This window comes from Paramormyrops kingsleyae, chromosome 1, assembly GCF_048594095.1.
Source record: "Paramormyrops kingsleyae isolate MSU_618 chromosome 1, PKINGS_0.4, whole genome shotgun sequence".
Lineage (NCBI taxonomy): Eukaryota > Metazoa > Chordata > Actinopteri > Osteoglossiformes > Mormyridae > Paramormyrops > Paramormyrops kingsleyae.
In genome coordinates, this window is record NC_132797.1 from 16,703,817 (window position 1) to 16,719,267 (window position 15,451).

At 47.0% G+C, this 15,451-nt stretch overlaps 1 protein-coding gene across 5 annotated transcripts in view; it reads left to right on the forward strand.

Annotated features, from left to right (window-relative positions):
• The window catches only part of ptprz1a (protein tyrosine phosphatase receptor type Z1a), a 44,481-nt gene that overhangs the window by 17,689 nt on the left and 11,341 nt on the right, over positions 1–15,451 (forward strand). For 2 of the 5 annotated variants that reach the window (XM_023826792.2, XM_023826801.2), the window contains exons 3-12: positions 2,568–2,747; positions 4,370–4,521; positions 5,026–5,121; positions 6,494–6,560; positions 6,800–6,957; positions 8,020–8,170; positions 9,876–10,060; positions 10,480–10,606; positions 12,183–12,235; positions 12,940–14,890. In XM_023826792.2, coding sequence (XP_023682560.2) covers positions 2,568–2,747; positions 4,370–4,521; positions 5,026–5,121; positions 6,494–6,560; positions 6,800–6,957; positions 8,020–8,170; positions 9,876–10,060; positions 10,480–10,606; positions 12,183–12,235; positions 12,940–14,890 — 3,120 coding nt within the window. The remainder of the gene's footprint in view (positions 1–2,567; positions 2,748–4,369; positions 4,522–5,025; positions 5,122–6,493; positions 6,561–6,799; positions 6,958–8,019; positions 8,171–9,875; positions 10,061–10,479; positions 10,607–12,182; positions 12,236–12,939; positions 14,891–15,451) is intronic. The other 3 variants (XM_023826808.2, XM_023826817.2, XM_023826827.2) reach the window with 3 other exon arrangements.

Here is a 15,451-nt window from a genome sequence, read left to right on the forward strand (position 1 = left end):
TTCTTTTCTGTCTTCTTTTGACAGCCATTTTTCCAGGGTCTTGAATTACAAGAGAGACTGGATGAAAAAGCTCTTTTGAAGGCTGGCCTTCATTTCAGTATTCTGGGGCTAAATGCCTGTGGCTGAGGCTTATTTGCAGCAAGAAGTTGCATCTAGTGTGAAATATGTATGCTGCAACACAGTAGTCACAAGACAGTGGCTATTTGTGAATTGTGATGTAGCTGAATCAAAGAGGGGATCTTGTAAGCAGGTGGCATGGCTGCTGGAACAAGGCGTCCAACTCCTCCCTTGCGATTAGCAGGCTGTAGTGTTGGTTTCCTCTGCTGGAATGCACACCTTTTTAGGGCGGTGACCAGAGGGAACGCTCCCGTCCTTCAGGCGTCTCAGATTCTAAGTGTTTGCATGCAAACGCCTCTTAGTTCATGGTCTCTCTCCACACAACCTCTGTACTCCAGTCCTCCTCACCTGCGAACGTCTTCATTACGCCCCCCGGGAGGCGGAGGTCAGGTCACGCACCCAGAGCAGGTATATGTGTCATTAGTAGGACAATGCTGTCCCCCCAGAGATCTGATTGGATCCTGATTGGATCTCTGAGATACCTGAGTGGGCGGGGCTCCCTCTGGGACCAATGGAGGGTGCCAGTGTTATTATTTGTTAGATGACCAGGCAGCACCTGGGTGCTCTTCTAACCCTACCAGCATAGTATAGGGTATTTTATCGCCTCATGAAAGACGACACACTCATCCCACTGTATTTGCCAGTGCAGTATTTTCTTTCTGGCCATGGAAGGCAGCTACTGTTGTCCTCATTTTACCGATTTGCGCAGCGTCGTCCTTATGGGGCTCCTCAACATCACTGAGCCGCCGCCGATTCCCCGAAAGTCAGGAAAAGAGTGCTAAAGAGACACGGGCGACAGGCAGATCGGCCCTGAAAGCTGCTGTTCACTGCATGACAGGTGAAGTGCACACACAGAGCAGTGTGTCACAGTGATATTCAGGGGGAAAGCCGTTTGCGAATGTTATGGGCTTCAGCTGATGGTGAAAGAGACGGCGGCTCAGTCTCAGTGTGATGTGACTCAAGGCGATGAATGATAAGCCATATAAGATGATGTGTAGACATTAAATGGTGAATTATGACTTGATGGCTTTACAGCGAGATGATCGGGAATTAAGGTTCAATACACACCGAATCCTGCTTAAGCGAAGTGTTCTCGCTGTGAGATCTCCAGATGGATTACCCTTCCTTACCAGAATGTGCTTCTGGACGGGTGATTTTAATTTAAGGAAGTCTCCTTTTGTACAGTTATTCCTCAGTCCTTATGACCATAGAAAGGCGTCTTAATCATGCAAATGAAGATGAATTTATGTCCCGGGGAGGGGGCTGGTAGGAAACTGACAACAGAGCCCAAATTATTTCACAGCGCCCCATGGTGGAGCCTATTGAGATGTTAATGCAGAGTTCTGGATGACCTAATTCTGCGTTGTCTTTGTTAAGACCCCAGGAGCAAAATACTTCTATATGTATTTTGTTTAAAGCCATCTATAAGACTGTGTCTATTTTAATTATTTATGAGTCTCATTACATTGGAGTTGAATATCTGCATTTATTGCTGATTTCTGTCAACAACAGGTGGCGCCACCATGTCTCTCCTCCCGGGTTATGAGACCTGCGTGTTTGTCTTTTCTTGTCCTTACAGTGTTTGTTATTCTGCTGTGCCATTATGGCTACTTCTGGAATGAATGGATGAGCAGAGAGCATAGTTAAGGGCTTGGACTAATCAGCTTCCTTGGGGGGTGGGGCATCCCAATGGGGGTGCTGCCCTCCTTGCACACTGGACCCCAACACTCCAGGGGGAATAGATTGGTCATTAATAGCAGACGGATGGTTAATCTTCATAGTCATTTTTACATTTATGCGTAGATTTTGTTCTATAATAATCTGGCCAGATTTTGCAATGGGAAGCTCGCTCAAACAGCAAACGGCACAACGGTTAGTCTATATTTGGTTCATCTGCTGTGGGATGCATCATTTTGCGATAGCTGAAGAAGTCCTCAAACTCTTCAGAGTTCATACGTTTAAGCGGTACCTCATGGCAGCTAATCCTGCAGTGCATTGTGGGAGTGGATCAGTGACATGGGCATCACTGGTAATTACTGGGGGGGGGGGAAGCATCCAGTTAGTCAGCAGCCACCCACAAGCTGCCTCTCTGCTCCTCTGCCCACAGCTGACGTGTTTGTTTTCTTTCCCTCTGTCCTTCAGCCCTCTTCCTCCTTCACTCTTGCTTTTATCTCCTTGCCATCATCGCCCCTGGCTGCTGGAGATTGAGCCAAGGGGCTCTCCAGCCCTCTGCATTACTCATGATTGATTGTCACCTTACACTGTGTTTTTACGCCTTCAGACTTTGGTTTAAATCCAGCGGATGACCAGGGAAGCCAAACGTGGGATATGCCATGATTTGTTAATGTTCTTTAATGTTGCTAAATATTTATTTGCACTATAGGTGTTTGCTGGCCATAAGCAGCCATTGTACTATTATTTGCTAGTTGTTATGGTTCTTCCCTCCCCAGGGACTTTAAACCAAAAGAACTGGGCTAAGAAGTACCCATCCTGTAGCAATGCCAAGCAGTCTCCGATCGACATCGAGGAGGACTTCATCCAGGTCAAGGTGCAGTTCCAGCAGCTGATACTGGAGGGCTGGGAGCAGGCGACCCCGGACAGCACCACCATCCACAACGATGGCAAGACTGGTAAGAAAGCATATGGACTGTAACGCGGCCCCTACGTCCCACATTGCAGACGCAATACTCTGAGTGTGTTGAAGTGTGTGTATCGTACGGAACCCCCTTTGCTCCACGTTACAGACACATTGTTGCTTATCTGTAGAAAAACAGGCCTCTGCTCAATTAAAGAAAGAATACATTGCTACAAAGCTGAGATTAAATGAGATGAAAATGTAATTTTGTGGCCAAAATTATCACAGTTCTCAGTATATCGCTGAAAATCTTAAGCTACTGATACACACACTGCAATCATTTTGCCAAGTTCTGTTTTGAAAACCACAGTTAGCAGCATTATGTACATTTTCTTTGCATAAACATTAAAATAATAACTTAGCCAATACCCATGTAAACTTGTGAAAACCATATTGTCTCCTAAGAGTTCGAGTATTCACTGAATTTATTACTTATTGTATGTGTTACAGTATTTTTTTTTGGTCTGTTTCTTTTCTATTGCGTTTTATTTACTGGCTGTTGCAACAAGTTAATTTCCCCAGTGTGGGATCAATAAAGTCTTATCTTACCTTACCTTACCTTACCTTCAGATAAATACAAATAATGCTGTCACGTCATAGTTACGCTGGAAAATCCACACAGAAGAAGGAAACTGGTCTAAATCGTTCTGTTTCAATATATTAATACCAACTATTGCGGAATTAATTCTTAGCAAACGGGTATTGAGCTTAGCTCTGAGGCAGAGAAATGCCACCTCCACTGCACCACTGACAACGTGTGGTCCTCTTACAAGTGGAGAAAACACTGAAAGCTTCAGGTTACATAACTGACAAACTATTAGCAAGTTAGACGGACAAACCATGACATTTATCCCCTATTCTGAAGTTCTTACCTGGCATTCGCTATAAAGTAATACATGGTGGTCGTGAAGATTAAAATCCAAAATACGGCCACACCAGCCTTAGTCCTCTTAAAAGGCTGAATCGCCAGAGCGCTGTAACTGCCTCTTGCCATGTGTTTACTGACGCGTTACTTGTGTCCGGGAGGCTGTTACCTTTGGTTGATGCTGGACAAGTTTTTAAAAGCACCGTAATCGACTGCTGTTTTAACAATTATTAAAATTTGAAACAGTAACACTAACTATTTGGAATTATACCATGAACCCAGTAACCATTTCACACCCAGTACAAAGTAAAGATTGGTTTGAGGGCCATAGTAAATAGTGAATTAAAAATGTCGCCGGGCCGCGTGAAAGTGTTTCGTGGGCTGGATGTAGCCCGTGGGCCTGTAGTGTGAGACCCCTGCTGTAAGGCGTTATTCTGATTGAGTGTGTTGTGGTGTATGTACTGTTAGGGGGGCCCTACTCTCCACATTACATACTCTGCTATGTATGGTGTTACTCTGAGTGTGTTGTAGTATGTGTACTGTTAGGGGGGCCCTACTCTCTACGTTACAGACTCTGCTATGTATGGTGTTACTCTGAGTATGTTGTAGTATGTGTACTGTTAGGGGGGCCCTACTCTCCACGTTACAGACTCTGCTACTGTATGTATGGTGTTACTCTGAGTGTGTTGTAGTATGTGTTACGGACACAGCGCCGTAACGTTTTATGCTAATTGTGTGTGTGGTTGTTTCAGTGGCCATCAGCCTGAATGCTGAGTACTATATCAGTGGGGGAGGACTAAGGTCCAGATCCCGCGTGGGCCGGATCGCCTTCCACTGGGGCAGGTGCAACGCCTCGTCTGACGGGTCTGAGCACAGCCTCAATGGTGTCAAGTTCCCCCTGGAGGTATTTCCAATTTACTGTAGCTCGCCGGAAGACCAGAGTATGATGAAATCCCACCCGACCCGAGAAACACAGCCACATGCTGTAATCCCTAAGGTTAATGTAGCTGGTGTTGCTATGGTTGCTGCCATTATCATTAGTGATGGGAGAGACAGCACATTGCAGGCCACGGTGGGTATGATTAATCACCCACTTCCTGTTGTTTAGTGAATTAGTTCCCTTTGGGTTTCTCTATTGACTGACCAGCCCCCTGTCACCCCACAGCCTTGTTTGTCCCATCATTAAGTGCTTTTTTGCAATTCTCTCCAAGATACAATAATCTTCATGTCCTTGTGGCACAGACCATCACAAAGCAGTGTGTGATGACACAGGCCGATGCAATTTGTTAGAGAAAAATTCCAGAAGAAAAACTGACAGTGAATCTCAGGAGCGGACGGTTGTGTTTTTCGTGAGCACTCAGTGGTGTTAGCAGTATTTGCCCATCTGGTCTGCCTGGCTATCCTACAGATGCAGATCTACTGCTACGAAGCGCACAAGTTCAAGTCCTTAGATGATGCCCTGAATGATGGCGGAAGGATCACTGCCCTGTCTGTCCTGTTTGAGGTGGGTCTTTTTTCCTCTGAGGTGAAGTTTAGTGAGTGAATGAAACAGGTGTGTGTGTGTGTTGATGGTGCAGCTACACAATGCACACCTGCGTCAACAACGCTTCCGGTGGAGCCCGATTGTTTATCGAGGGTGTTTGTTGATGTTTGTACTTGATCATTCTTGTGTACCCGTTTGATGTCATCTTCCATTGCTAAAGTACAGTTCCAATATTCAAAAACAGAAGTACGGTGGACAGTAAAAATACTTAGATGTCGTTCTTGCCCATCCCCAAATATCAAAGATACATTGGTCGCATCCTTGTCAAGCTGAACAATCCCATGATTCATTGGGTTCCACATTCATTCTTGGGAGGCAAGGTGCAACAATGCTCCTGTCAAGAACAGAAGAATCCTGAGACGCTGTGAATCTTGCCCAGAGCTCCCATGCTTGGAAGCTCATTGGGATTTCTTCTGCGTGGATTCATGGTCGATGTTGAAGCCAGTGAGTGTTTGGGAGTTTCTCAATTTGCTTGTTATTTGTGGCTGGGCAAGAACAACATCTGGTGATTTTTTTTACCATCTTCTGGACTTATGTTCCTAATTTTTTTAACTGTACTTCAGCAATGCAAGGTGACATCACGCAGGTATGTGAGAACTGTCAAGTACTTACATTAATAAACACGCTTTGAGAGACTTGCAGCAATGGAAGGGGAGTTCGCATGTGTGTGTGTGTGTGTGTGTGTGTGAGAGATGGGGGGTTCCCATGGATGGAGGTTCCAGCTCTTCATAATGTTTCTCAGTGCCAGTCAGAATATTATCTCAGATGGGCTCTCTGCAGGATCTGGAAAGGCACAGAGGGCCCAGACTCTCATATGTGGCAAAGCATGCTGGGCGGTTATCAGACATGCGCAGTCATTTATTCGGACGTCTCAGCTGGGGTGGGAAAGCAGGGACAGGGCAGAATCCGCTGCCTGAGGCGTGGTCATATCGGCCCTGGATGCTCCAGAGGAGAGGAGAGGAGAAGGCAGGTGAATGGAGAAGATGTGTGAAAATGAAGCGAGTGGAGACAGCTGGAGGCGTGTTCTGTTCCAGCTGCTCCACGGAATCCAGGGCTTGTGGAAGTAGCTGGTTACCTGGTGAAAAGGACACAGATTAATCTGCAGAACCTGAGGGAAAACATTACATCATGTATTAATTTCAGAAAAAAAACAGGTTTACAGTAAGAAAGAGCTGTGATTTACGCATGTCAAGGGGTCTACATTTCTTAATAATTTTAAATAATTGCACAGCATTTGTCTTGTGCTGGTGACACATTTCTGTGAAGGTGCTGCACACATTTTGGGTGGGTTGGGGGTGACAACACAGTAAAATGATCTGCCTGTCTTCTGCAGACCAGCCTGACGGATAACGAGAACTATGAGGCGGTGGTTGAGGGGGTGAGCTCTGTGAGCCGATACGGTACGTCGCTGAATGGCCTCATGTTGCATTACGTTGGCCGGTTTTTGAAAGCATTTTTGAAAGGATGAAAACACTCAGCCAAGCAATCTAATTAATTCATCACCATAATAGCATCTAAGTGCTTGATCCTGGATCTCCGTGTGTCTTTAAAAGCTTCTACTAGAGATGGGATCTGTCCTAACGGTGCTTCATAAGGGATCTCAAGTGAGTCTGGATTTTGTGGTTCTGTGCTATTCCAGGTAAAAGCAGCACCCTGAGGCCGTTCCACATGCTGGGTCTGCTGCCAAACCAGACCGAGAAATACTTCACCTACAATGGCTCTCTGACCACGCCCCCCTGCTCGGAGACTGTGGAGTGGATCGTGTTCAGAGACACCGTGACCATCTCTGAAAGCCAGGTGAGGGGGAGGGGAGCCGTTTCTAAAGGGGGGTTGTTCTGCTTCCGTTTGGTCTCCTACTTCCAAATCACTCGCAGACAAAAACATGTGCACGCTTGTGTGAGGTTTGCTTGGCTCTGTCTGCGATGTTCCCTCGTCGTGACCTCTGGCGTGCGATGCCGCTCACCAGCGCTTCCAGTGCCGTTGGTCTGAAACTGCCCTTTATATGAAGGCGGTCTTCACAGACAGATTCTGCTGCTGTATGTAGGACTACCTGCCCACCAACCAGTTATTAGCATTGGTCGAACAAATAATTATCTTTGATTTCTCACGTCCCCCAGTCAGCCAGGTAGAGTGGGTATGAGTCACATCACGAGGATTACACAACACGGGAATCTGTGGGTAGAGTGAAGGGTCACCGCTGGGATGGTGGGGGACATGGATATAGTTCCATCTCCTCCTGTTTGGCCGCTCAGTGAGGTCATCGTGGCAGAGGCACTGATAGCAGCCTAAGCCAGCAGACCAAAATTAGATCAACTTGGGGCAATGAGTCTAGGAATAGGTCTCACCTTAAAACTCCCAATGTCGCCATTCGCTCACAGAGAAACGTCATGGTTACAGAGCAGAGACACCTCTGGCTTTCTTAGCCTGACATGCCTGATACTCATAATGGCCTGGGATCGCTTTGCCGTAACACTGTCATGTAGTCAATCCAGCTTGCTTGGTTCCTGCCTGCTGACAGACACAGGATGAAGCAGTGAAATGATCCAGGTGCCAGGATGGGTTCCAGCAGGGCCAGGCTGCATAAACTGGGTCACTGGTTTACACTGCAAAGCTCTCACGTCAATGGAGTCTGACGAAGGCTGCTGGGGCTGCTCTCGTGTGGAGAGAAAGAGACCGATTTAACTTAGACTCCCATTCTGACCCTTTTCCCTGCATTTCCCAGCATGCCCAATAAATCCGGTCTCTCCGGATCGTTCCGCGTGCTGTCGTAGCCCAGTGTAGAACATGGAAGGCCACAGATGAGCATTTACAGATCGGTCATATGGAAACCCGGAGTGATGCTGAGCGTTTGTCTTGCAGCTGGAGGTTTTTTGCGAGGTGATGACCATGCAGCAGGCTGGTTACGTCATGCTGATGGACTACCTGCAGAACAACTTCCGCCAGCAGCAGATCCAGTTCATGGGCCAGGTGTATGGCTCCTACACCGGCACAGAAGCGGTGGAAATGGCGAGTATGTACAATACCAGCCCTCTTCTGGCTCGCTTACTCCAAACCTCAGGCCCAATTTCGCTGTCCAATAAGCACACAGTTCATTAAAATGTTCTAAGTTATTATTATGACCTGTTTTGGAACAGACAATGCTGTTTTCCAGTCTAGTTGATGTATTAAACTAATTAAAAGTTAATAATATTAGTCCCCTTTATTTTCAGTTTGGTAAATTAAATCCCTCTACAAAATTATTAGTCAATAGAAAGTTGTTCAAGGGCTAAGAGCAATTAAGTGATTCTAATTAAGTTGAATAAAAATTCATTTTAAAGGGTGAAAACATTTTAGAATGTCGATTGTTTTAGCCATAACTGTAATGAGGCATAGAAATTAATTTTAACTTGACTGGAAAATGAAGCAGCTTGCGGAACGGATACTGGGTTTAATGGAATTGGATGGCTGCAGCGCATTCAGGGTTTTGTTTGAGGCTGAGAAACGAAGGCTGCAGCTGTAATGCAGACCGGCGCGGTCTATGGGCACCGAGGACCTTATCGTCTGACCCCCGTGCTGTGGCTGTAATGCAGACCGGCGCGGTCTATGGCCACCCAGGACCTAAGCGTCTGACCCCTGTGCTGCCTTTGTAATGCAGACCGGCGCGGTCTATGGCCACCCAGGACCTTAGCGTCTGACCCCTGTGCTGAGGCTGGATGGCAGCCAAGCTGCTTCATTGAGGGTTATTCCAGCTTTGGCTTGGAGACATTTTAGGAAATGTCACAAAGGAAATCACTGCATGATTATGGGCATGCCCCTTCAGATGGCTTTGTTTAAAGCCCTTGTCTGAAATCTGCTGCGGATGGACCTGTTTTTAGTCAAACGTAGGATCTTTCCAGTCTCCACGTACGGCTGAGCCTCCAGGTTTTTGAAGCCCCGTAAGTCCTGGTGTTATGCGGGTGTTGGTGCTGTGACGAGCCGCAGGCCAGCAGGATTAACGGCTTTGAGGGAATTTCCTGGCTTTTCGCTTGGCCTGTGCCTGAAAGAGCCGACAGGCATCCTTGTGCCTCTCCGGAGAGACTATAATATAAAAAAGCGCAAACAGACCCCAGGAGGACAGGGACAGGGAGATGAGCAAAAGCTGCATCACATAGCAGGAAGAATTCACCCCGCAGACTCGCATTTAATATTCCTTAACTGTGTTTAGATTTCTCCTGAAATTGTATCTTTATCTGTACTGCACTGCATTGTACGGGTGGCATGTTGCTAGGTAACCCTGCTCTTGTTCATTACTGGTGTTATGGTCGTCTTTTGAAATGTAAATGCTTTGTACTAATCCAAAGTGGTTTGATAGTAAATAATGCTATAACCATCATAGCCGTACAAGACGTGGCAGCGTATAGCGGATGTCGACCAATATGGTACTGAGGAGACGGGTAACTCTGCCTGTCTTTACTGCTGCTGGTTTTTCACTGGGTGCCACTGGTTACCACTGGTTACTCATCTGATTTGTTTCTCTAAAGTTTGCCGCTGCCCTGTGGTGTTGAAAGAAAACTTCTGAGCTAGTTTTTAAATCTGTAATTAGTAACAAAACACGTCATTCACTGTCTAAAAATATGAAAAGAATTATTCATAAAATTCTGTGATTGATACTTTCTTACAGTATGTATCGGTTTATGAGCAAACATGCCGCCCCGTGATCACGTTTGCCCACGCCTGTCATTCGTGACGCTCCGCAGCTTGCAGCTCGGAGCCCCAGAACGTGCAGGCCGACCCGTATAACTACACCAGCATGCTGGTGACGTGGGAGCGCCCCCGCGCCGTGTACGACATCAACATCGAGAGGTACTCTGTCACCTACCAGAGCCTAGAGGGAGGGGACCCGCCCAAACTGGAGTACCTCACCGATGGGGACCAGGATGTGGTAATCTCACGGCGCCGTTTAAGAAATATTCGGTATGGTGTTTGACGTGGTTTTTATTGGATGATTGCAAACACAAATGATGCTCTCCCTCCAGTAAAGGCCCCGTAGATTCCCTGACTGACACTAAGATCCCTGAATTACAGTCATGTGATCAAGTTACTGCTCAATAGCGCACTCTACCCATCGGCACCAATCATTGCTGTTTATTTTGGTGATGCAATATTATTTGTGTTATTTTAATACTCAGAGTAATTTGTTGCATTGTGTTGATTATCTTGTGCACTACTTATTGGTCCTTTGTCCGTACTATTCGATGCTGCTACTTAATATACTGCTGACTCACAGTCCGGGGATGCTCGAGTGCGCCTCCCATTGTCCAAAGTACATATGACAATAAGCTTGAACTTATTGCGCGCCAGGGGGCCATAATCCAGGATCTGCTGGCCGATACCAGCTACGTGGTACAGGTGGTCGCCGTGTGCATCAACGGGCTGCGCGGCCGCGTCAGTGACCAGATGATCGTGGACATGCCCTTGGATGACCCCGGTAAGCAAACCCTGCCTGCTGACACTTTTCACACATGTATAGGTGGCCGATCTGTTGTGCAAATCAGAATCTGAGTGTCAAAGTCGTGTTTTAAAATCCAACGCTGTAGCACCGACCCAGTCCACTATGTGGTCAGTTGTAACTGGTTCTGGTTCATCTTTGGCTCAGGATCAGACTCATGTTGTCAGACAAAGGGAGTCCTTAGATCAGGTCTGCAGCTGGTTTTTGAGGATGTTTCTGCAGTGTTCCATTTTGCAGGGTTTCCATGTGTGATGATCCCCTACAAAGAGGGAATTTTCTCTCTCGGATCTCGCACATCCATGTATGTGCACCCTGCCCTGTGTTACCCTACTTCAATGCTACGTCATCTTTACATCCTGCTGTTTGAATATTTATTTTTATTTGAAATTCAGGAATAATTCATACCATACTGTAAAGCTCACTCCATGCTTTTACAAAAGATGCCTGTTTTTGAACTCACTATGTGTATATTGGCTTTTTACCCAAATGGGTGAAAATGGTTCTGCCATTGCTGTTGAAGGAGATCAATTTTTGTTGCCCCGTGACTTGGAGACATTGCTAACTCGTAATATTGTGTTACTCTTGACAAGATGAGCTGCGGTTGAGATTCATGATGGACATGCAATAAATTCACATCCACCCCTCTCTCACTTTTAAAAACCCCTTTCCCAAAAACGTCCACTCTGTCCATCGTAATGGAGTTCCCCAGGAATCTTAACACCATTGCAGTGTAACTTAGCCCCGCCCAGCAGGTAAGAGCCACGCCCCTCTCCCCTGTACTGCTTTGGGTGAGCTGGTGCATGCGGGAGCTTCTGGTGTGCTGCTCTGGGTGTTTATAATCAGCCTTTGGTGATCTGAAGGATGTTTATAACTGAGAAAGACCCGCATCTGTTGTGATCTACTGCTCCTACTTTTGAGCTCATGTTCTAATCCAGTGATGAAATATATGCAAAGTTTTCGTCATCAATGCTGTTCAATCTGTATGCCATTGTCACAAACACATTTGCTGCGATTAAGTTCAATCGAAACTGAGATCATGTTAAATGAATGGATTCCTTTTTATATTCATGTAAATAATTCCACGACCAATGAATGCTCACTTTGTATGTGTCAGGCTTTATTGAAGGACGATTTCCTTCTGAATGTCTGTGTCTAAGACCAGCCTGGCTGAGATTGTTTGTGAGAATTGGTGTGTTTTATTTTTAGAAGGTATTCAAAGCCTCAGGACAGGCAGCATTAATCTACTTCGTAGACAAAAACAGCTTTTAATTATTTCTTGATTGATTTTTGTGTTTTTTTTTTGTCATACCCCTGAGTCCATGTGTGGCTCCTCATATACAGATAATGTCAAATGTTTGATCTGTAGGAGACTGGTTTTTCTTTAGTGGAAACAAAGACTTTTCTCACAACAACAGTGAACAACATGTGATGTGTGTCTTCCAGCTGATTCTTGGTAGCAGCCTCTCTAGCGCCAGTGAGAATATCTATTCTTATGCACATTACTAAACAAACAGGCATTGTGCTCATCCTGACTGATGCATCTGTTTGCTTCCAGAATCAGATCCAGTCCCCTTCTCAGATTCGACCGAATCAGAGGATGACAGCAAGGTATTTATCTGAATTTTGCTTTTTTTGTTGGATATTATGTAAAGTATGTAAAATATGGTCTGCATAGACATAGCTGATATAATTTTCCATTTGTTTTGTAAAGATTTTTATATGGCAACTAAAAAAAAATTATATAGCTCTGGAAAAAATCGAGACCATTTTTAGTTTCACTTATTTCTCGCTTTATGGTAATGCATCTGTGTAAAATACACATTTTTTGCAAACTCCAGCCTGGCTCTTCCCTGCTTCTCATTGATGAAGGGCTTCTTCCTTGCTTTATGGGTCTTTAGGGGCATCTAGGAGTCCTAACTGTCCTAGCAGTGCACTTCACACCTGTATTCAATGGTTTCCCATTCTTTTTGAAGGTCACTCGGGGTCATGCTCCGATTTATGAAGCACTGTTGGAGAAGTTGACAGTCATCTCTGACATTAGAACATTGCTTCTGCCCTCTGCCTGGCTGGTTTTTGGTTATTACCAGTTTCTCCTGCTTCACCTTGTTCTTGTGTACAACTTTGAGCCTGGAAGCAGCCTGCTGGCAGAACCAGGATCAAACCAAGATTTAAAAATGCAGATTTTAAAAAAATATAGAGTGGTCTCTTTAATGTTTTTCCAGAGCTTTATATAATTAGTTACATTTTTAGAATGTGAGCTCAGTCTACACCTTTGGCAAATAAGTCTTTTTGTCTCTCTGGTGGGTTAATAGCCAAACCCATCCAGTGCGCCAGAAGAAAGCTCAGGAAGCACATTTGAATGGACCTCTCTGAGCTCGGTTCCGGCCACCACCCCCTGGGACCAGCAAGGTATCCGGCATCCGAGCTTCAGAACCACGAGCTCCTCGAGCCCAAAGACGACCACGGAGGAGAGCTCTCAGCCATGGTCCATTCAGCAGAACGTAGCGAGGGAGTTTACGGGGCCGCCCACTCCCCAGACGAGCACGTTGGGTTCTGGGATACCAGCGCGGGACCAGCAACCTGCCAGCAGGGGCGAAGATGACCCCAGCATTCACAGGACAGAAGCTGTGACGACACTAGTGCCACCCCTTAGTCACGAGGGCGTCGTTCTGGGCGCCCCTCCCATGGAGCACTCAGAGGGCTCTGCGGGAGGCGTGGCAAGCCCCACCCCCACGGCCACTATCGAGGACTCCTGGGTATCTGAGGCCAGCCCTGCCCCTGAATCCCCATTCATTATAACCTCTGTCCCCTCCCTCACTGAGACGCCACTGTGGCCCAAAGGCCAGGACACCCAGTACGTCTCCACCCCAGCCTTCAGTGACCTTTTCTCGCAGACCACGCAGCCAGGGTCCACTGGTGAGGCTACCCTCGCGCCCCTCCCTGTATCTAACACCCTGTCTTACCTCGAGTCAGTCACCTGCTTGCATGCTGTTACTTTGTCAAGAGGGATGTTGTTTGAGACCCTCTCCAGCCTGCCCTCTGTTGATGAGAGCCTGTCTGCTGTTGTGCATGCTTCAGCTGTGTTGCTGTCTGCTGATGGTGGTGGTCCCTCCCTCGAGTCTCTATCCTCTCTCCCATGGCCCTCTGCTGGTACGTCCACCTGGGAGACAGCCGACATTGCCAGTGGTGCTGATGATGATGCACTGTCTGATTTAGTGCCTGTGGTCACGGGTGATCTGTTACTTATGCCTAGTCATACTCTTCACCTTCAAACTTTACCTGGTTCGTCTGCCGCTGTGCAGCTCGCGTTGGCCGATTCTAACTGGGATGGCCCTCATCCATCCGGATATCTCAGCTCTGTCGCCGCCTCACAGACTGCTGCTCTCTCTCGTTATGATGAATCACTCCAGCCGTCGGCTGCCGGGTTTAGTGAGAGTGTTGGGCCTGCTGATCTCGCTGATTCTCTTAGCGTGCGCTGTAGTAGTACTAGCTGCTCCATGGACGCCTCAGTGGTAGATGGGGATCCTGGCTATTCTTTAATCAGCCATTACAGGAGCAGCAGCTTCTCCCTGCTTCCCTCTACCGTTTCCGCGCCTCCCACTCGTCACTCATTCAGTGTCGATATTCCGGACGCTTCCAGATCCTCCGTCTCCATCTTCCCGGGTTCTTCAATGTTGGGTGCGCCCTCTGGTGGCGGCGACTCTGATAGCATCTTGCCTTCAGAATTTGTTCCATCCCTGCATGCCAGTGATAAAGTAGATCCATCTCTTGTTCCCCTAGGTCACTCCTCAGTTGACCCCTACAGTTATATGCACATTTTTGTTACAGCCGCTACAGCTAGTGCTCAGAGCAGCGAATTAGCTTTTCCCGCCCTGTCCCCCACGGTCTCCCTTGATGCCAGCGATGTCCGCCCTTCTACGCTTCCCTCCACCCGCCTGCTCTCTCAGGAGGGACAGATAGATGGAAGTGCTTCAGGGAGTGCAGCTCATGAGTGGGAAATGGGCCAGAGTGCCCACCCAAGTCTCCTTGTGCTTATCACCTCTTCCATGGCCAGTGTGGTAACGCCGTACAGTGACGGTGCCACTGGGCACAGGAATGGGAGCAGTACCCTCATGGATGTCAGTATGGGTCCCAGTTCCAGCACCTGGCCACTGGGCGAAGAGAGCGGCTCTGGTCAGAGCGTTCCCAGAAGCTCCCACGACAATGAAACGTCATCAGACTCCAGTATTCCTGCAAGGGAAGTGGAGGACACTCCAGATCCAGGTAATGCCCACTGTCCCGGAGTGTCCCGGCTTTCCAGTAGAGGGCGCCGTGACTGGCAGACTGAGGCAAGTACAAGTCGGTGCTCTGAAAGCTGGAAACGGAGGTGACAAGTCCACCGCTGGAATGGGGATGTCTGGAATCACTGGGTAATGGAATGGCTCGCTAAACTCTCTCGTTCCACAGAAACGTAATACAGGGGGACTTTCGTAAATTCCAGTAACAAATGAGTAAGGTAAGGTTTAGGGGGCCTTCAGTAGAATGTCATCTAACTCACATCAGGTGTGCAAAGTGATCACCACGACCTTTTCACTCTGTAGGAGACCTAACTGTGTGTAGAGGATCATACATATAAATCCAAGAGGGAAAACTGCAATCAATCATTGCATGAATTGCAAAGCTGTCTTTTGTGGGCTGTTTGCTTGTTATTTCATTGTCTGCATGTATGTGCATGGATACCCCATGAAACATGCTCTGTTGTAGTCATTCCCTAGAATCTATACTGTGTCAGACATACAGTGTCATTTGACTGCCATTGCTTTTAAAAAGAGATCTAACCCATTT